A 23,648-nucleotide genomic window follows, 5' to 3' on the forward strand; every position below is an offset into this window, starting at 1 on the left:
TCTGGTTCGGAATGGTACCAAATTTAGATCAGAGTGACAACTTAAATTATTAAAAATACACACTTAATGAGCAAATGAATACTTAAAGTTAGGCAACCCATACTACATCTCTGAAATTACTTTAATATAAATAGTAGTAAAAGTAACGACTGTTACATTCCCCTACTAGTCGGGAAAAAAAAATTTTAATCAAAAAATTTTTTTTGTTCCTTAAATAAAAAGTATCAATAACTAAGTGTACTGGCCTAACATTCCACGTTGATCCGCAAGTTTACACAAAAAAAAATAACCACGAACTAAAGATCACGGGAAAAAAAAAAGAATGGTCATGGCGCCAGACACCACAAACTCAGATGACTCAAAGTCGAATCAAAATCTCAATCGACAATATGCTTAAAAGCCAAATATTAACTAAATATACCAACTAAATTCTTGCTGACAAATAAATGTCGAATTGGGCACTAAATCCAAAATTGAACTATCCATGGACATCAGATCTATAAGACTAAGTATATCCAAGGACGAAAAACCAGGCAAATGTATGAGCCAATTCAACCAATATCTCACCCGGAGATATACTAAACTAAGATCAAAGAAATCATAAACTAATTAGGTTAGGAATTGAACACTTAATCCAAAATTGAACTAACAATGGACACCAGATTCATAGTAATATATCCAGAGAAGAACAATCACACAACAAATAACACAAATAGTAATTTAAATCGTAAACATACCAAAGTATATCAAAGACGTAATAACCAAAATAAATGTGAAATAGGACGCTTAATCCAAAGTCAGATTATCAATGGACACCAGAGTCATAAAAGCATGTTCAAAGAAGAACGACCAGGAAGATTTATGGACCCATTCACACCAATACTAAATCTCAAAACTAAGTGAGGTCTACGTACACCCACATCTGGTGATACGAACCTACATAACCAAATAAACCAAATAAGTGAGGAATCAGACACTGAATCCAAAATCGGACTATCGATGGACACCAGATTTATAAATAGAGCATATCCAAAGAAGAACGATCAGGAAAGGACCAATTCTCATTAATGCTAATAACTAAATTAGCTCTTACCCTCATCCGGTAATATGAGCCAATACCAACTAAGTAATTACAATAAAGCAAAATTTCCTAAAGTGTGAAGCAGCATTGTCACACTTATTCAGACTAAGTAATGTAATATGTAACTGAACTAAACCAAAGATAAAGATAAATACCTAAAGTTTAAAGTCTAAAATGGACTAAAGGAATTCAGAGGCTAAATAAATTTTGAGTGTGCTGGTATTCGCTAACTATAGCATGTGGCTACAACAGATGTATGAGAATAACCAGACACCGATAAAATCCCAATAGAAATCCTAAGAAAATATAAGTGGTGGACTTTTCCTATAATACCATTACTAACGATAGAAAAAAATATGTTGAGAACAAGCAACCAATTTTGAACAAAACTGTAGATTTATAACAAGTTCTCGCAGCATGGAATTATCCGGGAATAGTCCCATATCTAAACAGCAATTTATGCCTAAGGAAAGAAGTGGGATTACACTAAGAGAACAACTCATTTGTCTAAACTCTTAAATAATAAAAATGACTAACTTGATATGTGTAGGGATAGTTAAAGAAAAAAAACATAACCTGAAGTAAGATAACTAATATGAACTAATTAAACTTCCCTATCAAGTTGTGAAAAGGTAACTGGAATATTTGGACAATCACACAAGAATGTTTAGGACATGTCGCGAGCATTTCCTGACCAGAAATATTATGAGGCATAAACATCTGCCTACTCTGCAATAAACACATATAGTACGAACCTAATTGAGCAGCAGTGATCAGTTGCTGAGCAACAATCTCGAACCCACGTATTCACTACAGCTGAGTATTGACAGATTCATTGACAGAAAATTCAGAAGAATAAATAAGAAGAAATAAGAAGGACACCGGTCATCCTTACCTACTTCAAAATTCCAAACTAATTCCAGAACCATCCTGTATATGAAATCAGGACATAAATTATTGTAGAGTATTTAAGATTTTCGTGACAAGTGAGAATAAAGCAGACCAAAGATAAAAAAAAATCACAACATCTTTCCAAATTGGCAAATATTGAACAAATATATCAAAACAAATACTAAGGAATCAAATATCAAAAATATAACACACAATATATGATCCAGTAGTGTAACAACATAGTTCCATAGTTCCTTATCAGTAATAGGATTAACTATAAGTATAAATCTAAATATGTAAATATATACTAAACAACCCTCGTATCATAAGAGGTTAAAAGGAGTAATTCTCCTGGGAAAATTAGTACTTAAGAATATTAATTCATTATAAAGTGCATCATTTATAATACAAAAAAAAATGTAAGTCATACATACTAATTATCTAATAAGTTATAGAAGTCATTAACCAATGCCAAAAGATACAAAAAATAGCGGTGTACCTACGTTATCTGGTGATTAAGAAAATCTTAGACTAAAATGCAAAATATAATCAAAATAAGCTAAAGACAAACAAAGAAAGAGATTAGCTTCAACGAAAGTGTTAAGTTAGTCTTCTTCTGAGGATGAAGAACTAACCTCGTCGATGGTGTTATCAGGCAGTAAATCCTTTACATGAAATTGACCAATTCGTTTGTTGGTCGAATTGTCCTTTAATTCATATACCAAAGGAGATATTACCCTTACAACCGTACACGGAATGTATTTCTGGCAAAATTTTGCCGAAATAGCATCACTTTTACTTGATTTTACAAAGTTTCTCTTTTAAACTCTATCGCCAACAAAGAATCGCAAATTTCTCTTCCTCAAATTGTATTGACTTTTGTTCCGGAGGTAAGAAGTTTTTAACTTCTTCCTGATATCAGCAAAAATTGGAGGTAGAGTCTGAAGGTCATCTAGACGATGAAGTCTCTCGGATATTTGAAGGAGATTTGCGGAATTTTCAGAAATTAACCCAAAATAGTCACCAGATAAAGCCATGTTTCTGCCAAAATTCAAGTATGATAAGGAGCACTGTGTCACTTCATGGACAGAAGTCCTTATGGCTTGAGCTATGGAGTGAATATATTGATCCCAAGCTCTGTGATCTGGGAAAGTGTATGATCTCAAGGCTGTGACAATACTTCGATTCACTCTCTCAGTATGGTTTGCTTGCGGATGGTACGCAGCATTATAAAAGATCTTCTGAACCTTGTATTTGGTTAGAAGGTCTTTAAAAGCCTTAGATACGAACTGTGGACCATTGTCACAGGAAACAATTTGGGGAACACCAAACAACAAAAAGACTTGTTCCTCCAAATATTTCACGATTGCTGGAGTTGTGGCCTGACGAAGAGGAAAAACTAAAGGAAATTTAGTGAAATAATCCATAACTACTAAACAATAGGTATTTCCTTTGTAGCTACGAGGATATGGTCCAATGAGATCCAACGAGATCATTTGCCAAGGAAAATCAATGTTCCTGAAGGAACCCATGAGTCCAGCTTGTGGTAAATTACTTGGTTTACAAGTAGCACAAACCATGCACTTAGCAATATGCTTTTTTACATATTTGCGCAAGCCGGGCCAATAATATAACTCTGCAATACGGTGATACGTTTTATAAAAGCCAAAATGACCAGCAGTAACCTCATCGTGAAACATATGCAAAATGTTTTCCCGATTTGGCGTAGGTACGACTATTTTCCAGTCGGACATATTAGATAATGTCTCTACCGGACCTAAAATGTGTTTGTACAGCACATTGTTCTCTACCTTAAAATCAGGATATTTTTGTGGGTCTTGAGTAACCCTATCAATCATATTCTGATACCACGCGTCAGGAGTTAAAGAGGACAGATCTAAGACGTTAATGTCATGGACACGGGAAAGAGCATCTGCAACTACTACCCCGTTTGCCTTTCTATGGATAATCTTATAGGAATAGGCAGCCAGTTTACAGATCCATCGGGAAAGTCTCTGTGAAGGGTTTTTCATACTATGAAGCCATACTAAAGAACTGTGGTCTGTAATGATAGTGAAATTACGACCTTCCAAATAATAACGAAATGCTTCTAACCCATGGATAATAGGTAAGAGTTCTTTCTCCGTAGTGGAATAGTTCTTCTGTGCATTATTCAACTTCTTGCTCGTATAAGCGATGGGGTGTTCAGAGCCATCTTTCAACTGAAATAACACGCCACCAGAAGCAGTATTAGACCAATCAGTCATTAAATAAAAATGCTCATAAAAATTAGGTGACATCATGATTGGAGCGCTCGTTAAAGCATCTATAACGCGCCTAAAAGCTTCATCTGCCTCAGGAGTCCAAGTAATAGTTTGTCCCTTTTCCTGTTCTTCAGAAGATCAGTAAGAGGTGACAACAAGGTAGAGTAAGATGGGACAAACCGACGACAATAACCACACATTCCCAATATCCTACGGACTTGGGTTGTGGTCTTAGGTATAGGAAAATTCTTAATGGCAACAATTTTATCAGGATCAGTCCTTAGACCCTGATTATCAACAACATAACCCAAAAACTTAAGACTAGGACGGCAAAACTGACACTTATCTAAATTAATCGTTAGATTAGCTTCCTTAAGGCGTAAAAACAACTTATCTAAAATTTCCATATGAAGGGAAAAATCAGGAGTAACAACTAAAATATCATCCAGATAATAGAAAACATAGGGCTCTAACTGAGGACCAATGACTAAATCCATCAGACGACACATTGTCTGGGGAGCAGAAACAAAACCAAAAGGCATAGTGACAAATTGAAATAGTCCTTTGCCACTGTCGGCAAAAGCAGTATACTTCTTGCTCTCTTCACTCAATGGGATCTGTAAGAAGGCCTTAGACAAATCAATAGAAGAGATGTATTTGGCATTCTGAAGTTTGCTCAAAATCACATCTATTCTGGGGATAGGATAAGCATCCCGGTTAGTGGTAATACTGTTCAATTTCCGACCATCAATGCAGATCCTAAAGGATCCATCCTTCTTTTTCGTTAACCATAGAGGGCTACAGTAAGACGAGGTAGAAGGTTCTATGATGTTTAACGAGAGCATCGAATCGACTTCTGTTTCTAAATCAGCCTGCCATGCTTGAGGTATGGGATACTGATAAAGTCTAAAAGGAGTGGGATTTCCCACCTCAATAGTGTGAGATATTAAAGACGTACGACCTAGTTTGTCTTTGGAAGAAAGAGTAGTAAATTTAGAGATCATGTTCTCTAATTGTCTTTGTTCAGAACTAGATAGACTAGAAAAATCATGAATAGCACTCAGAGTAGCTAAATTAAATTCAGAAATTGAAAACGAAAAATCAGAACAACTTAACGTGCTATTGAAAGCATTGAAAAAGTCCATGCCTAAAATTATAGAATTCTGTACAGAAGGAATAACATAAAATATGATTTCTCTACATATATTTGCAACAGTGATTTCAGTTTGAAGTTTGCCTGTAATAGACTGAACTGTACCATCTGCAGTAGATACCTGCAAAGATGAAATGGGCTTAATGGAAGAAGTTGCATTTTTCAATAGATGTAACGAATGTGCACCTATCAATGAAATATTAGAGCCACTATCTAACAACGCTAAGCATGCTTGTCCTAAAATCTTAATGGGTAAATAAGGCCTATTATCATTAACCTTCCTAACTAGTAAAGAATTTAAATCTAAATCTAAAGTATTTGATTGGTTATAAATATTATATGGTACAACCATAGACATATCATCATCATCAACAAACCTAGAAGTTGATACTGATAATGGAACTATTTCACTACTGTAATCATTAGAATTGTGTTTAACGCTACTGGGTAAAGAAGAATTGGTAGTTGACCATCTGTGATCACTTAAAGCAGGCGGATTCAACGTTTCATGATTAGTAGTTAATTTCGGGACTGATTTTGTCCTGTGGTGTGCTTTGCTTTTTTGAAAGTTACCCCTTTCCCTTTCCGACTCGAAGATGGGTTTGGGTTGCTGGATGTGCTTGGACCAGCGGTCTCGTTTGAAGTTTGGGTTTGATTCCCTGATTGTATGGTGGACGGAGAAACGCTCAGGGGACGGACCTCCGACAATTCGTTTCCCGAACACTTAAAACAATTTCTCTTGAGAGTGTTTTCCCTACCACAACCATGGCAGAAAATACGAGTGCGAGGGATCGAACATTCAACAAACGAATGACCAGACTGACGACAATTCCAGCAGACGATAGAACTTACAACTGACACATTACGTTCAGGGCCCTTATTTTGCCAAGAACGATGACTAAAAGAGTTTGGCTGAGAAGAAAAATTAGAAGAAGGTCGAGATGTGGATAAAGACTGAGAGGACCAGGATAACGTTTCCTCTAAACGTTTACACTCTACAGTAAGGTCATCAATAGTTTGGATGTCCATAAGAGCTAGCTGTTGATGATAAAAGGGTAACAGGCATTTAAGAATAATTTTTATCTTAGCAGAATCTGATAAAGAAGTCTCCAAACGGCTACACATGCCCAAAATAGTGTTAATGAACATGGTGACAGATTCTCCAGGTTTCTGCTTATGGTTTTTGATTTGGTCCAATAGATCATCCTGGAATGAGTAAGGAAGAAAATCTGACTTCAACTTGTGTACCAGATCAGACCAACAAGAAAAACTACCTCTAATATTCATGAACCATGTAAAAGCTGTACCGGTGAACAGTTCAGCAGAAGCAGCAAACAAATCCTCTTTAGAGACACCTCTAGAAACACGAAGACATTCAACCCTTTCTATAAATGACATCACATCAGTGTGCTGTTTTTCACCAGAAAATGAAACACCCCATTTGTGTACTTGCAGAGGTTTGGAGTATGCGAAGCTAGGAACAACATTGACTGGAGCATTAGGAGTAGATGTAACAATGTAATTAACTCTAGAATCAAGTTCACCCTCCAATGTAAGTATTCTCAGAGAAACAGTCTTTTTAAAAGATTCCTGCTCTTCAGTAGTGCAAAGTAACAAATGTACGCGGCCAGAAATGTGAGCTAAACGAGAAGTTAGTCGCGCATACAAGTTATCTTGTACAGTTCCCCTGAAATCTCCTATTCTCGTCGACAAATCATCAAAGGTTTCGGATATTCCTTTCTGTTGGTCATTGAAAGGGATGTGTGTAGCAGAAATCTGAGTAAAACTCCTATTGTCCTGTTTCTGCTTTAAATCTCCACGCAAAAAAAATGCAAAAAAGTTGCAAACAAAATGTGGACAAATTATTAGCAACACACCACCAAGATCAAAATATCCAGCAAAAATAATATATATATATATATATATATATATATATATATATATATATATATATATATATATATATATATATATAATCAAATAAATACCTTAGTTATCTTACTAAAATACTCAAAATAATTTCTAGTTATATGTAAATTATAACTATTCTAAACCAAATATTAATATATATGCAACAATTAATAGTACCTATAAGTATAATACTGTTGGCTGTAGGAATAAAAGTTTATATAATATACGATATAAGTATGTGTAGGTAAGTAAGTAAATATAAGTTCTCAATAAAAATACAAAATTCAACCTAGAATGTAAGTTGTACTACTATAACCTATCACTGAGGTCTCAAAATATTAATAACTAATAAATCTAATAAATAAAACTAATAAATCAATACAGCAGTATAAGTATACCTGTTTAGTATTAATAAAAAATTTAAAGATAGAATAAATCAGCAATAATATGAGTAAAAAAAAGAAAAAGCAAAAATACAAAAACTCAAGTAAGAAAAAAAAAAAAGAAATCAGCTAAAAGCTACTGTCTTAAAACCAAAAACTTAAACCAAAAAGGCCCTACGTTGGGCGCCCATGAAGCAAAAAAACTGGGGTGTGTAGGAGGAGAGATATATAAGAAGAATTGTCTAAATATATGGGATAAAATTGATAGAAGTAAAATAGATAACAATTAAGTAAAGAAGTATGAAAAAAATATTGAACGGGATGTGGCTAGGCTAGCAATGTAGGCAAGAGAATGACCACTAGAAACTCAAGGATGGATACGGCCAATTTGCATGCCTTTTAAAGACAGTAAATCAGGAAAATATGTATGATGGATAGAAAAGAAGATGTGAAAAATGAATAGATATAATGAAAATTAACAAAGAAAACAAACTGAGGGCGCCAGAAGAGGGATACTACTCTAAAAAGAGTAACGGTCACTCTTCCAGGTATCGTATACTGCTAATATTAATTAAAGTTGATGTAATAAACAAATATGCTGTAAATGTAAAAAGGTAAGGAAATATTAATAAAAAATTATATGCAAAACAAATTCAAGTTTATTAAATATAACTTCTTAGATTTTGACAATCCCTAAGTTACCAAAAAGTATATGAAAATTTCACAATATAATATTTTAACAGAAATGTTGAAAACAACTCTAACAAAAAGTTGAAAACTACACAGAATAACTCTGATATAGAGTGTACAACCTACATCTAGATTAAAAAAACAACCCTAAACAAAATAATGCTAACGTTGGAAGAACGTATAGCCAAGTAAATATATTATACTAACCTCAATATGACCAACAATATTGTTACAACACCTCTAAATTCAAATATAAACAAAGTAATATATAAATGGGAACAGGCCAAGTTAAACAATTGAAACGGTCTATTATCCTGAAGGGATAATAACCAGAGTTAATAACGCAAGATGAAATATAAAAAAATTAGTTAAGTAAACAAATAATGAAATAATTAAAGTTAATAATGAAATAAATGGTTAATACAAAAAAACAATGGGTAGAATTTGAGCTCAAACTTACCGATACCTTACACCAAGGGGAGTTATATTAATTAATATATATATATATATATATATATATATATATATATATATATATATGTATATATATATATATATATATATATATATATATATATATATATGTATATATATATATATATATATATATATATATATATATATATATATATATATATATATATATAGTTCTGAAGCAAAAACCAACTGTCCTCCTAGGTGAAACAGTTGTCTTGCAGGATACTCCCGAATGGCTTCGGTGTCCCAGCGAAGTCCTCCTTGAGGTCCGAAATTAGCACGGAGCTGGTGCTAATTGGCTCAGTTCCGATGGTTACTGTCCTGCCCTACCTCTAGGTGTACGCTGGAGAAAAAAATGAGGGTGGAGTAGACAATACCCCCTGGCTTGTCCCAATGACCCTGATTCTTATAGAGTTAAAGTGGTACTCTCCCTCGGATGTTCTGAGGGAAGTTTATAATTCCATGGGAGGTGGCTGAAAACAATTCCCCGTTACTTCTAGTCTCAACATTGATAAAAAGAAATCAAAGAAGAAGTGAGGAAAGTTTCTTTCAGCATAAGAAACCGGAGCAAAAAGATAATTATAGTAGATGAAAAAAAAAACACATCCAATCGGATAATACAAAAATATAATGGCCTTGAACAAAATACTATATTAAAATATGAAATAATGAATCTGAATAATAGGATATGGATAAAATACTCTAATGTTTATTAAAATATCTGTGGAAATTGTAATAGATGTTAGAGATTTACGGAAAATTCAGAATTTTAATCAGATTTATGCCAGAATGATAGTAAGCGGCCATACTATGCTTGAATTCGTGACCCAAGGTCATTCTGAATACCTTAAGGATGTGGGATGTGGGAACAAAAAGTTAGTTTTTATAATATAAAAAAAAATAGTTACCAGATAGCTACTCAATTCCGTGCTAGAAATTTCACTTCAGCCTCCCGAGTTTCCGAAAACACCGTCAATTAAATGGTTACGGTTATACTTAAAACATTTAACTTCTTGAAGTGAAGGAAATTCTATGCATTAATTGGATTTTCTTTCGCTAACTACCACCTTTGTACCACTTCAAACTCTCGATCAAAAGTGAATTTTAATTCACAGTTTGTTAACCAAGAGCCAGTTTCCACTCCCCCCTAATCTCCTGTCATCTCTCTGGTTCGCAATGGTACCAAATTTAGATCAGACTGACAACTTAAATTATTAAAAATACACACTTAATGAGCAAATGAACACTTCAAGTTAGGCAACCCATACTACATCTCTGAAATTACTTTAATATAAATAGTAGTAAAAGTAACGACTGTTACACCATGCTGTATTAATTTATAATCAATCAATCCATAGTGCCACGAATTATTCCCCTTTTTCTATTCTTTACGGACCTTATGCCGAAGAAATACACTTCGATTTTGATCTTCCGGTATATGAAACTTATAACCAAAGACACAAAGATGAACTTCAACCTTTTATAGAACACTTATACAAAAAACAAAAAGAAAAAAGACAAAACATACTTGAGAAAGCAAACGAGACTGCCGAAGAGATACCTGAAATAGATCTTGCAAATCCCCTGTACGTAACAAAGAAAAAACATCGACCTAAATTACAAAATCCCTATTCTACATTACGTCCCTATAAACAAATTATGACAAAAGTAGTCGGTAAAACTGACAAACAAAACGAAACAAGCACTCACTTAAAATTTACAAAAAAAACCCGAAAACTTATAGACAAAACTTATTTACAGGACGATCCTATCCCTGGGACATCTTCTCAAAATCCAACAAATTTCGAATAATGGTTATTTTGCCAAAGAAGTTGGAAAATCCAGAGAAACCTCACATTATCACAGACATATCTTGCACATAAATTTACAAAAATTAGAAGAAACCTTAGAAAGAGATCCTATTTACTATTTTAAAACCCCTATTAAAAATGGACCCCTGTCCTCATTGTATTCCCAGTATAATCATTTACATGACCTAGCTAAAGACAATTTACATAAAATAACTAGAAAACAGAAAAAAGGACTTTTTAATTTTCTTGGTAGAGCTATTAAATATGTAGCGGGTAATCCCGATAATTCAGATCTAGATATGTTAAGAACACACATTACAGCTATTGAACTTAAAGAAAATTAAATCATAAAAAAATTTAACAATCAAATCTCATTTGGACAGTCAATTGATACGAGATTCGAGAAACTTATAAACAAAATTAATAACAATAGTTTCGTACTTCTATCCGCAGTTAATAAATTATCTGCCGATTTTGACGGCTATGTTGCTCTACATAATGAAATAATTAACCTTCAAAATATTAATGAATTTCTTATGAAACTTATCAGAACAATCACTTTATCTCATTTAGATATACCAAATATTGAATTATTCACAATTAATGAACTCGAAAGTTTAAAAGAAAATCTTCTTCAAATTTATTCAAGAAATGCCCTCCTCATCGATGATAATTATCCTTATGAACTTATAGAAGCATCTAAATCCCTTGTTTGTGTCACATCTCAAACAGTGCTCATAATAATAAAAAATCCTATCCTTGACATTAACCTATACCTCACCTATAGAATTTATCCTATCCCTAATTCAGATCACATTATGATATTGCCACCCACACATTTTTATGCTAACAATAAATGGTACGAAGACTGTAACGGACATGCTGAGTACACAGTTTGTACGAAATTGATCAAATCGAGATGCTCCATACCCAATGTTGAAAATTGCACTAAAGTCGTTGTCACAGAAAACTTCTTTCAAGAAACCAATAAAGTAATATTATTAGGAGTAGTCAATCCAATAAAGATTCAAGAAGAAAAAGTCATAACCAGTAGTATCCTAATGACGGACGAACCAATTATCATAGAAGGAACTAAATATAATAAAAAGACTACACAAGAAATCTCCGCCCCAGAAGTCGTTCCCATAAAATTGATACCAGAGCATAAGGTTCAAATTGAAAAACTCAAAATTACAGAGACCCATGGCCAGCTTCAGCCAATAGAAACATTGGACTCTCTTCCACAAATTTTAACAGGACTTGGCACCACCAGTTTATTTTAATAGTTTTCCTCTTACTATTGATTTTTATTTTTCTAATAAAAAAGAAAAAAAAGATTTCCAGATTACTTTTTGGACCCAAACTACAGCCAGCCCAAATTCAAATTCTAGATCAGCTCATCGCAGAAGTTTCCCAGACTTTGAGGACGAAGTCAATTCCAGAGGAGGAAGGAAAAATGCAATCCTCGGCGACCCAAGCCGACCGATGACCCGGAAGCAGACTCAGCATAACCGAACCAATAAATAGGTGCAACATACATTTTTCAACGTTTTTTTTAATTTGTAATTTCATTGTACAACAAAAGTTCCATAATTTGTAAATTTGTGATTTCTCAAATAAAACCTTTTTTAAAATATAAGTTCAAGTGTTCCCAACATTTCTATATCCTTCATTAGTTTCTTTTCTTCAATAAATATACACATAAACGATAATATCCATTATGTTTGTTTATGTACTCGCTTATTTGAAACTACTGGTAACAATCAATTACATAGTTACTTGTTTACGAAAAACGATTCAGTTTCGTTAACGATAAAAATGTCAACGTCCCACCTCTAGTTTCTTAGTTATCGCCTGTCGAATACCGGTTCAGCTGTTGATAAAATGGTATTGCTGTTGTAACGCGACGTTGCCAAATAATTTTGTATGAAGCTTTTTTTATTCTTGGCGTTATAATGCAGTTTATAATTTTTATTGGAAATAAGGCTTTAAAATAAGCTTATTTTGATGTTTAGATTTTTAATTCGGAAATCCTACTTAAAATACGAAACATTGTGTTTAACAAAATGTTAAATAACACTTATTGTAAAGTGAAATTGTGGCATACTCCCAATAAAAAACAGTAAGCTGTCATTTAAATCCATTTCGCCCAAATTTGATTATCTTAGAACATTGTTCAAATGCTAAAAAGACAACAGGTCAAATAAAACCAATAAGTTTGGCAACGTTGAATTTCCCCTTTTTTATTATTTCCACTCATGTATTTTCGGCGATATTTAATGGGCGGTTTAATATACCTCTCTCTTTTTAAACAGGTGTTTCTCACTCCATCTCACGTAAGGTCCTTGACGACCATAAACTTTTACCTACACTGTATATATATATATATATATATATATATATATATATATATATATATATATTTATAAAAGAATATATGACACTAAAAAGTTAAATATTTTTTACTAATTTCCATGTATGTATTAGAAAATTTAAAAGCAAATGATGCAATATTATTAAGATATTTATTAGAAGGAATAATAAACAACAATGTCCTCGATGATAATTTAAAATCTCACACGTTTTCTAAGGTTCAGCAATGTCTTGCACAATATAATATTCTTTAGATCTAATGAACAAAACATATTTAACATTTAATGTTACTAGTCCTTCATATTAATAAGTAACCAAATATAATGTATATAATATTTATTCCCTTTACTAAAAATATGATGTTTTTGTGGTGACCCCAGCTTTTAATACAAATAGACATATTTATATCCATAAAATAAAGTATGATTTTATGTTATATTATTACGTAATTTTATAAGGACCGGATATAACACGTCAATGGGTTCTTCTTCTTCTTCTTCTTCTTCTTCAGCCTTAAGTAATTCAACTTTGGACATATGCCTCCCCCAAATCAATCCAGTGTTTTCTATTTTGCGCCACTTGCTTCAAGTTATGTCTTCCAATCTTCTTAATGTCATCAGCCCATCTCGTTTGTGGTCTTCCTCTGCTTCTCTTTCCTAACCATGGTCTCTATTGTTGTATTTCGTGGTTCCATCTGTTATCCTTCAGTCGGGCATTGTGTCTTGCGAAGCTCCATTGTAATTTGGCAGCACGTTCTCCTGCGTCTTTTACTCTGGTTTTGCTTCTAATCCATTTTTTTGTTATTTGTCTGTAAATCTCACCCCGACCATTGATCTTTCCATCTCTCTTTATGCTTTTACTATTTTATCCATATTAGACTTGGTGAGTGTCCACGTTTGAGAACCATACGTGAGTATAGGGAGGATACACTGATCGTAAATTCTGGTTTTCAAATATTGTTCTATTTTAGTCCATTTCAAGATCCAACTCAGTTTTCCAAATCCTGCCTACGCTAACCTTATTCTTCTGATAATTTCGGCAGTTTGATTTTCTTTGTTAACTTTCATTATCTGTCCCAGGTAGATATATAGATGTATTCGCTTACTGTTTCTAAATGTATGTCGTTCAACGTAATTTCTCGAATGTTCGAAGTATTTGTCATTATTTTTGTTTTTTCCAAGTTCATCTTAAGACCTTCTTTTTCCGAAGCTTAAAATAGTTGCGTCATCATGGTCTGTAGTTCTTCGAAACTTGTAGCGAATATTACAATGTCATCAGCGTATCTCAAATGACTCAGTTTTCTTCCATTAACATTTATTCCTTTATCTGCCCAGTTAATGTCTTTGAACACGTCTTCCAGTCCAAGTGTGAATAGCTTTGGTAAGATAACATCTCCCTGGCGAACTCCTCTGTTGATTGGTATAGCTTTGGCTTTCGCATCTATTTGTATTTTCATTGTAGCTTTCTTGTAAATATTATGTATGAGCATTCTGTATCGGGAGTCTATCCTGCAGTTGTTTATAGCTCTCTCTATTGCCCAAAGTTCTATGGTGTCGAATGCCTTTTCATAATCAACGAAGCCAATGTATAGGTTCAAGTGATATTCATTGGCTTTCTCTATTAGTGTTCTGACTGTAAGAAGATGATCCGCTGTACTGTAACCCTTTCGGAATCCTGCCTGCTCTACCGGTTGATAGCTATCGAGCTTCGACGTTAACCTGTTAGTTATTACTCTCATAAACAGTTTGTACATTTGAGACAGCAGTGAAATTGGCCTATAGTTCTTCAGATCTTCCCTGTCTCCCTTTTTGAAGAGAAGTATTGTCAAACTTTCAATCCTATCATCTGGAACTTCTCCTCTGTGAAGACATTCGTTGAAAAATTTTTTAAATTCTTCGAGAATAATTTCACTCCCCTCCTTCAACAGTTCTACAAGTATTCCATCTGGGCCCGGAGCCTTATTGTTCTTTAGTAGTGCCATAGCTTGTTTTATTTCGAAGGATTTTATGTTAGGGAGTATTTCTGAGTTGACATTCGTTATATTTATTCTTAGGAGCCCTCTTTGCAGTATTATTTGGGTTCTTCTTTGAGGAATATAAATCATGGTAAAATGTTTGAGTAACTTTTAGGATTTTGATCTTTTCTCTTATTTCTTATCCATCTTTATCCTTCAATGAGATTATTATAGGCTTTCCTAAGTTTGATCTTAAGCATTTCAGCTCTCGGTTCTTTTCTATTATTTTTTCTACCTTGTTTTCATTGTAGATCCTTAAATCTTCCTTTACTCCCTTCTTTATTTGTTTATTCAATTCTTTGAAACCATTAGTGTTTGTTTCGCTTTCCTTCGCTTAGAAATGTGCGTCTCTTTTCCGTAAACCGTGTTGTTCCATCACTTATTTTGTCTTCTTTATTTTTTGTTTTCTTTGCAACAGTCAGTCCGGCTTTCAAGAGCTTTCGTTGCATTTCTTTATTAATTGTGTTCATGTCGAAATATTCTTGTTGATAATGTTCTACAAATTCTTTTCTTAACACTTCTCTGTACTCATCTCACTTCTGTCGTATTTTAGTTTGATCTATCTGATTACAATAATTGTGTGGACTGTTTCTACTGGGTTTTGTCTGTTTAATAAGAATCCTTGCTCTTAAAAGGCGATGATCGCTGCCAGTTTTGAATCGAATGAGAGCAGTTATATCTTCAAAAATTCTTTGCTCCCACACATGAAATAATCGTTCTCTTTTTTCGTCTTTATATTGGGAGATATCCCCGTCCATTTTTGGTTTGCTGGTTTCGTGAAGTGTGTGTTCATGGCATATAAATTTTGTTTTTTCAATGGGTCATTTTGAGGCTGAGCCCCCAATTTTTACCACACATCCTTCTACATCTGCCCTAGGACATAGTAGCTTTCTGTGTGGTTTTCAGTATGTGAGTAGTCCATGTAACCCTACGATCAAAGTCTTTTTCGTGAAAGTGATGATTTGTGTTTTTTAAGCATTTACTGTCAGTTTCCCTTGTTTACACCAGTTATCAACTATATTTAGGGCTACTTGCATTCTCCAGATACAACCTAGGAGAATTTAACTCTAGCGATAATTGCACGAAGACACCAAGGTAGTTACAAGCCAGTCTGAATAAAATTCAAAAGTGGGTATCCAACTGGCGCATGAAAGCAAACGAAGCAGAATCAACAAACATCATATTCTCTCTCCGCAAAGAAACATGTTCACTAGTCTAAATGAACAACCATACTTTACCTTAGGCTGATGACATTAAATAGTAGGAATGAATCTGGACAGAAGATTTGCCGGCGAAAACCATTTTAAACCCAATCTGAACCTATGGAATTCAGCTCTGAGATCCTCTTCCAAAAGCAGTATAGAAATAATCCAAAGATTTCAAAACAAAATACTGGATGCTCTTTTTTTATGTACCGAATTTAGTCTTCTTCTTCTTCTTACTCTTTATAAATAATTCTGCTTGTTCATTGGCGGATTAATACCTCTATGGAAGGGTGTCACTCCATTTTTTGCGCGGTCGTCCGATACTTCTTTTGCCGATTGGTGACTTATCTTTTGCTATTTTGACGACATGGGTCTCCTCCATTCTGCTTGTGTCCATTCATTTATACACTGCACGTTACATTTTCTTCTAATGTCTTCACTTCTCTTTCGATCTCTTAGCCTATTACCTGTAAATCTTGTCAGTACTCTTATCTCTGTCGTTTCCAGTAGCTTTTGCGTTGTGAGTGTGTCGGGTCTTGTTTCTGGATTTACACTGGTTTTATAAATTTTTGCTTTCATCTCAGTGTTACTGTGTCTGTTTCGCCATATAGTGTTATTAAGGCATCCTGCCACTCTATTTGCTTTTTGTACTTGTTCTCTCACTTCTTTGTCTAGGTCTCCATAGCTGGACACTGTAATTCCCAGGTATTTCATAGTAGTTTAATTATTTGTTCAATACTGATGCTATCATTTTCTATTTTACATCTAGTTGGTTCTTTGCTGACTACTATTATTTTAGTTTTCTGAGATGAGATTTTCATTTTAAATTCTTTTGCTCTTATGTTAAATCTGTGGACTAGTCTTTGCAGACTATTTTTATCTTGGGCTATTAATAGTACGTTGTCTGCGTAACAGAGTATTTTTATTTCTTTGTTTCCTATTATCTATCCTCTTCCTTTGTTAACGCTTTTGATGATAACATCCATGATCAAATTGAAGAGTATGGAGCTCAATGATACCCATTGTCTTATTTCGCTGCCTATTTCTATAGGTTCTGTAAGTTGTCCATCTAGTCTGGCTTCCATTTTGCTGTTTTGCTACATGTTTTCGATAGTTTTTATAATGTTTAGGGGAACTTCTCTGTTATACAGAAGATGGATTACATCTTTGAGTCTTACTCTGTCAAACACTTTCTTTAGGTCAATCAGAAACAGAAATGCTAGTCTATTATACTCTAGTGATTTCTTAGTAATTTAATATTGCATCTGTACACGATCTTCCACTACGAAAACCCTATTGTTCATCTACTAAACTTATCCTCTGATTTATTAGCACTGGTAAAATTTTAGTTGTAAGTTTTAGCGTAGTATTTAACAAGTTTATACCTCTGTAGTTTTCTGTCTGTTTTGTATCTCCTTTTTTGAATAGTAGAATTAGTTCGTTCGTTCTCAACTCTTCCGGTATTTTATTGTACTTTACAATTTTATTAATTAATGTTGTTAATTGTTCTGTCATTGCCGCTCCACACTATTTCAGTAATTAATCAAACATGTTAGCAAATTTAATTCTATAAGACAGTGTAGCCAGTGGGGTACACTGGCTACACTATCTTATAGAATTAAATTATTCTTATAATCTTAAAGTAATATATATTCAACCTCCACATGAAACTTAAATATACCTCCGGAATTGGGATACTGAAAAATGCTCGCGTCCTTAAAAACGCAGACGGAAAAATTTGTCATCACGAACAAGAGTGCAAAGAATGGGAGAGATACATCAGTGGCTTTTTGGACGATGCTTCTAGAGAAAATAATACACATACACATATTTCCTCTAACAACCTGTTAAACAGAGGTCCCAGTATACTGAAACCAGAAGTCCGAAAAGCGATACAGCAAGCCAAAAATAATAAAGGACCTGGACCAGACCAAATCCTTGCTGAGCTAATTAAACTTTTGGACGAGGAAAATATTACCTACTTAACTACCTTCCTTAGCAAAATTTACAACGAAGAAATATTACTAGATGATTGGTTGGAGTCACCGTTTATAACATTATCGAAGAAAAGCAGGCCACCAAATGCAGCGATTTTGGTGCACCCATCAAACGTGGAGTACGACAGAGTTGTGTTAAGTCATCTAGTCTTTTAAATCTGTGATCTGAAGAAATCTTTAGGGAGGCTTTGGTTAATAGACAAAAGGGAGTAAGATTAGGTGGAGAAGTATTCAACAATACCAGATATGCGGACGATATAGCCGTTCTTGCAGAAAACTTACAAGATCTCCAAACATTAGTAAATCTAGTTAGTGAAACAAGTTATCGGAAAGGCCTTAAAATTAACATTTCAAAGACAAACTAGATGTCGGTTGGAAAGATTAATATAGATCAAGGTTTGCTTTCGCTTAATGAAGATGAGATAGAACGCGTAAACCATTTTAAATACCTCGGCAGCTGGTTAAATATAAATTGTGACTCCAATAAAGAGATATTAACTAGAATCAAAATATCGCGTAAGGCTTTTATGATCTGTAAACCAGTTTTATGTTACGGAAACCTATCGATACATATTCGCAAGAAGGTCCTGATATGTTATGGGTGGTATATCCTATTATATGGTTGTGAGACATGGACATTAAAAACCATAATGCTTAACTTCAAACTTTCGCAAACTTCCAATGAAGATATTCTTAAAATGATGAATTTAGAACGCCTGCTTACAAACATCATAAAGAGAATAAAAACAGAATACTTCGCCCATATAACTAGAGGACCTAATTACCATTTACTTAGCCTTATCATACAAGGAAAAGTGGAAGGAAAGAGATGGATTGGTCAAAAAAAACTTTGATGGCTGCGTAATATTAGAAAATGGTGTTGTACCATAGTCGAAGAATTATTTCGCGCAGCAGGCGATAGAGAACGGTTTCAGAAAATTGTAAACATGATGATGACCAACGTCTGAATACGGACACGGCACCTAACAAAGAAAAAGAAGATAATACAAAAATAATGACCTGTGACCTAATGCTGTACAAAAATATTGGTACCAGGAGTAGGGAGAATTTTTTATTAACGGAAAACTTTTTTCTATTTTCAGTAACTTGACACAGTACGGCATTTATACACAAAGTTTAGAATCGGTATATAGATTAATTTTTTTGCATCGCCGTACATTTTGGCTGGAACAGAGGTGAGAAATCTAAAGCGCAACCCTTAATTCGATCTCCCATGCTTTTTGTACCGATAAGAATTAGCGGCATAGTTTCTAAAGTCGTTCAATATTGTAGTATTGATTTATATGTGATTCATGCTGGGTCAAATGACCCATTAAAAATGTCCCCTGAGCTTGTAAAGTATTTTCCACCTAAGAAGACCGCTTTGCAATTAAATGCTGGTAACTTTATTACTAGCGGAACAGATAAGCGGCGATATATTTCACACTACTTTTATGAATAACATTTTACTGCTCTCTTGTTTCAATCAGCACTGCTCAACAAGTTATCGTTTATTGGTTTTAATATTTTATTGCAATAGTACGAGTACGGAATATTTATTTAAACTGAATTTATTACATGTTAATTTTTTTTTAAATTTCTTCTGACGTATCCTATAATGTAGGTTTACCAAATAATCAAAGTTATGCCTTTACAAGAACAAATTATTAGAAAAATAAGGATTACCATGTGTCATAATAATTGTAATCTCCTTTTATGTAATGTATTTCTTAAATCCACACAATCATTGAAAAATGATTCATACTATTTAAAAATATCTTTGTGTTAACATCGACAGTGACACTGTTATCGACAAAGTAGATTAAATTCAAACTTGTCATCATATTACACTTCTGTTTATCGTTAAAAATTAATTGATGGTCGTGGGTTGTATTGGTGTTATTTAATAATTTAGCAAAATACATAATCAGCATAAATCTTATTTAAAACCTGTGAACGGTTTTTGCAATCAAAATCAATGCAGTGTTTATGCTTGTTTAGCATTGGCTGTTAAATAATTTGTGTTCGATTGTTTCATTTGTTGTACAACCCTCGTTCTTGTTAGAGTGTAGTAGTTGTATATAAGTACCTATTTTTTATAGTAGTGTAGTGAAGCGGTACTTTAAAGTAAAATGAGTAATTGGAAAGAAAATAAAATACAGTCGAAACGTAGAGTGTTATCTCCAGAAAAACGGCGCGCCGTTATTTTCGGCGTTTAGTTCTGAAAGTCAAAAGTTATTTCAATTTGGAAAAAAATAATATGGGTCCATTGACATCTGTTATGGCAAATCAGAAACGCACATGCGATGCTTCCGGTATTTCAGAGAGGACATTCCGAAGAATTAATAACATCAGTGAGGATGAAATAAATAAAGTAAGCAAGAGAAATCGTCGACATCCAAAAACTTTAGATTTGCACCAGTCAATTAAACTTGCCATTAAAAATATTATATATAATATGTCTAAAGCCAAAGGACATGTAACAATTAGTGCTGTGTTGCAAAAAATAGGAGACAAGTAACTGTGTGATGTTAGTTTAACAAGTTTGTGGAGAGTGCTGAAACATTTAGGTTTTCGATATAAAAAGACAAATATTAGACAAGTATTGTGTGAACTCTCTAATGTTATTTCAAAACGGTGGCATTTTTTAAGAAAATACATGAACAATAAAACGTCTGATAGTCCGAGGCAAGTTGTATTTTTAGATGAAACTTGGATTTTCGCTAAAGGAAATATGTCAAAATCATCCTGGCAAGATGGCACCACGAAATATTATTCTTCTAGTCGTTCCGGTAATGGTAAACGCTACATTATACTTCATGCTGTAAATGAAGAGAGTTTTATTCCTGAAGCTAGTTTAATTTTTTAGTCCACAAAGAATACAAGTGATTACCATAGAAATATGGATGCAAATATTTTTGAAGAATGGTTTGAAGAAAATTTGTTAAAAAAATTGGAGCGACCATCCATAATAGTGTTGGATAATGCGTCCTACCACTCAAGAGTAGAAGAGAGATTTCCTTTAAGCAGCTGGACAAAAAAAGAAATAAAGTTTTGGTTGACAAAAAAGAAAATTTATGACAGTGACATATTTTACTTCAAAGGTGTGGAGAGCACAAGAAATTTGTTACTAACCAAATGGCTCTTGAAGTTCTTTGACTTTCGCCCTACCATTGCCACTATGATGCAATTAAGTTAGTTTGGGCCATAGTCAGAAATTTTTATGATAAACATACATCCAAAACAACAGATGACGCTAGCGTTCTTAGTTTATGAAAAGAATCGCTAGAACAAATAAAGGCAGAACAATGGCAAAATTGTATTAGACATACGGAAGACATAATCGTTCAGTCTTTTCAAACCAAGCGAATTATAGATGAGGTCCAGCCTCTAATTATTCGGATAGACAATTCAGATAGTGAAGACTGTCATAGTGAAATATCAGACTGTGAATAGGACAAATCGTTTGCTAAAAAGAAGTAACAAAAAAGTGTTTCGGGAATTCAATTCGGACTTTGTGGTGTGTTTCAGTTAAACGATAAAGTACCTTCGGTCTAATTACTGGACTGCATACTCTCAATAGCTTTGGTATTAATTACTACACGTGTTTAAACCTTTTGTTTTGCTGAAAACTCGGAAGTGATTTAGTGCCAATTTGTTTCAAGGTTATATATAATACAGTGTCTGCAGAAAGTAAAGACTTGTATGTATTTAATTCAAATTTGGACATACCAGCAACTTGGCAATTATTTTCCAATTTTACTGCATGCAAAACCATTCGTATAATTTTCACTCTACGCAAAATAGAGACTTATAGATACCTTAATGAACTATTCCGTCCCACTTCTTTTAACACTCCCTGTATATACATATTATATTCATTTTATTTGCCTTTGATACAGTAAAATTCAATATTATTACTGAACATTAAATACAGGAAATTAAATATTTTTACTTTTCAAGCGATCGGAATTAAATATTAACGCCTCGCCGTTTGAGGCTCACTGATCATATCTTAATTGCATATCAGCCGTCATAGGGTAAAAGGACTTTTATATATTCTAAATAAAAAACTGTTATTGTTATGCGAATACTGTTAAATCTGCATTTCTCGTACTGCAGTTTGATTTTATTTTTGTAGGTTTGTTTTGCTACATAATTCTTAAGAAAAACATTGGCAAATATTTTTAATAAGATTGTATCGTCTGTTATTAATTGCAATGCAACAAAATAAATAAATATTTATTACGATGCAAGGTCATTTGTTTATCGGTAATGATATGTTTCTACTGCAGAGTTAAGACAGTTTTTGCAAAATAAATCGAATTTTTCAAAATTATAAATCATCTGGTGTCATTCATTTAAACAGTATACCATATTTTCATAGTGGTATCCAGGTATAAGTACTGTTTAAATTAAACTTAAATGTTATGTTAATGACAGGAAAATTTCCTGAAATTTTTACTGCAACAAAATCCTTGATCTAGGTCCACGCAACTTTGACTTCTAAGCCTTTATTAAATTAATGACACTGTGGCTTCATAACTACTTTTTTAAGTTTTATTTGAAATATTTTTTGACATAGTGTTGAAGACCTGGCCAATACCTTATCTAAAGGATTTAACAAGAACAATTGTATTAGTTTTAAAGTTTTTTGATACACGATATTAGAGGAGAGAATTAACAATATTCAATTCGCATTTAACTAAGACCTAAGCACTATGGGCGTGGAGAATCGGATGGAGGTTGCTCAAGACAGAAAACAGTGGAGGCATGTTGTCGAGTCGGCTAAAACTCACGAAGGGTTGTAACGCCATGGAGTAAGTAAGTAAGTAATTCGCATTTAGGAGTGGCTTGGGTACGAGAGAAATCTTGTTCAGTATCCAAGTACTGATACAAAGATTTAAAGATAAAAATCAAAATGTATGCATCTGTGCAATCGATTTTAAAAAGGCTTTTGGCAAGGTCCGATGTCACATAATGCTAGAAATATCCAAAACAGCTGGATTGTATGATAAAGGTTTACGAATAATAACAAATCTATACTGGCGTCAAGTGGCAAGAATAAAAGTTGAACAATAACTGTCGGATGAAATAAATATAAAAAGAGGAGTGAGACAAAGCTGTATACACTCGCCGTTACTATTTAACTTGTATTTAATATATATAACTTATTTAAAAATTATTCACGAATTAGCTGCTGCGGACAAACTAAACGCAGGTATGACATAATCCAATTTGGGACGGCATGTAAAGACGCTCCAATTGACAAATAACATACGAGTGGTTTTTGTAACAAGATCAAAGTGCAATTGTGTTTTCGAAGCCGTTGTTAGATATTGGAAATGGTAAAGTCGCTATTAACACCTCGACAGGATTCATTTCATTGCCCAGAAAT

The 23,648-nt window shown here is 33.5% G+C and overlaps 1 protein-coding gene across 1 annotated transcript; it reads left to right on the forward strand.

Moving 5' to 3' along the window:
* The first annotated feature begins 17,917 nt into the window (after positions 1-17,917).
* LOC140434923 (uncharacterized) lies at positions 17,918-18,406 on the forward strand. The gene has a single exon (XM_072523556.1). It carries the CDS (start codon positions 17,918-17,920, stop codon positions 18,404-18,406), a length of 489 nt encoding a protein of 162 aa, XP_072379657.1.
* Positions 18,407-23,648: the final 5,242 nt, after the last annotated feature.

This window comes from Diabrotica undecimpunctata, chromosome 1 (assembly GCF_040954645.1).
Source record: "Diabrotica undecimpunctata isolate CICGRU chromosome 1, icDiaUnde3, whole genome shotgun sequence".
Classification (NCBI taxonomy): domain Eukaryota; kingdom Metazoa; phylum Arthropoda; class Insecta; order Coleoptera; family Chrysomelidae; genus Diabrotica; species Diabrotica undecimpunctata.

Coding starts and splice junctions, on each gene's coding strand:
- LOC140434923 (XM_072523556.1), top strand. CDS start 17,918: ATGAAACTTAAATATACCTCCGGAATTGGGATACTGAAAAATGCTCGC.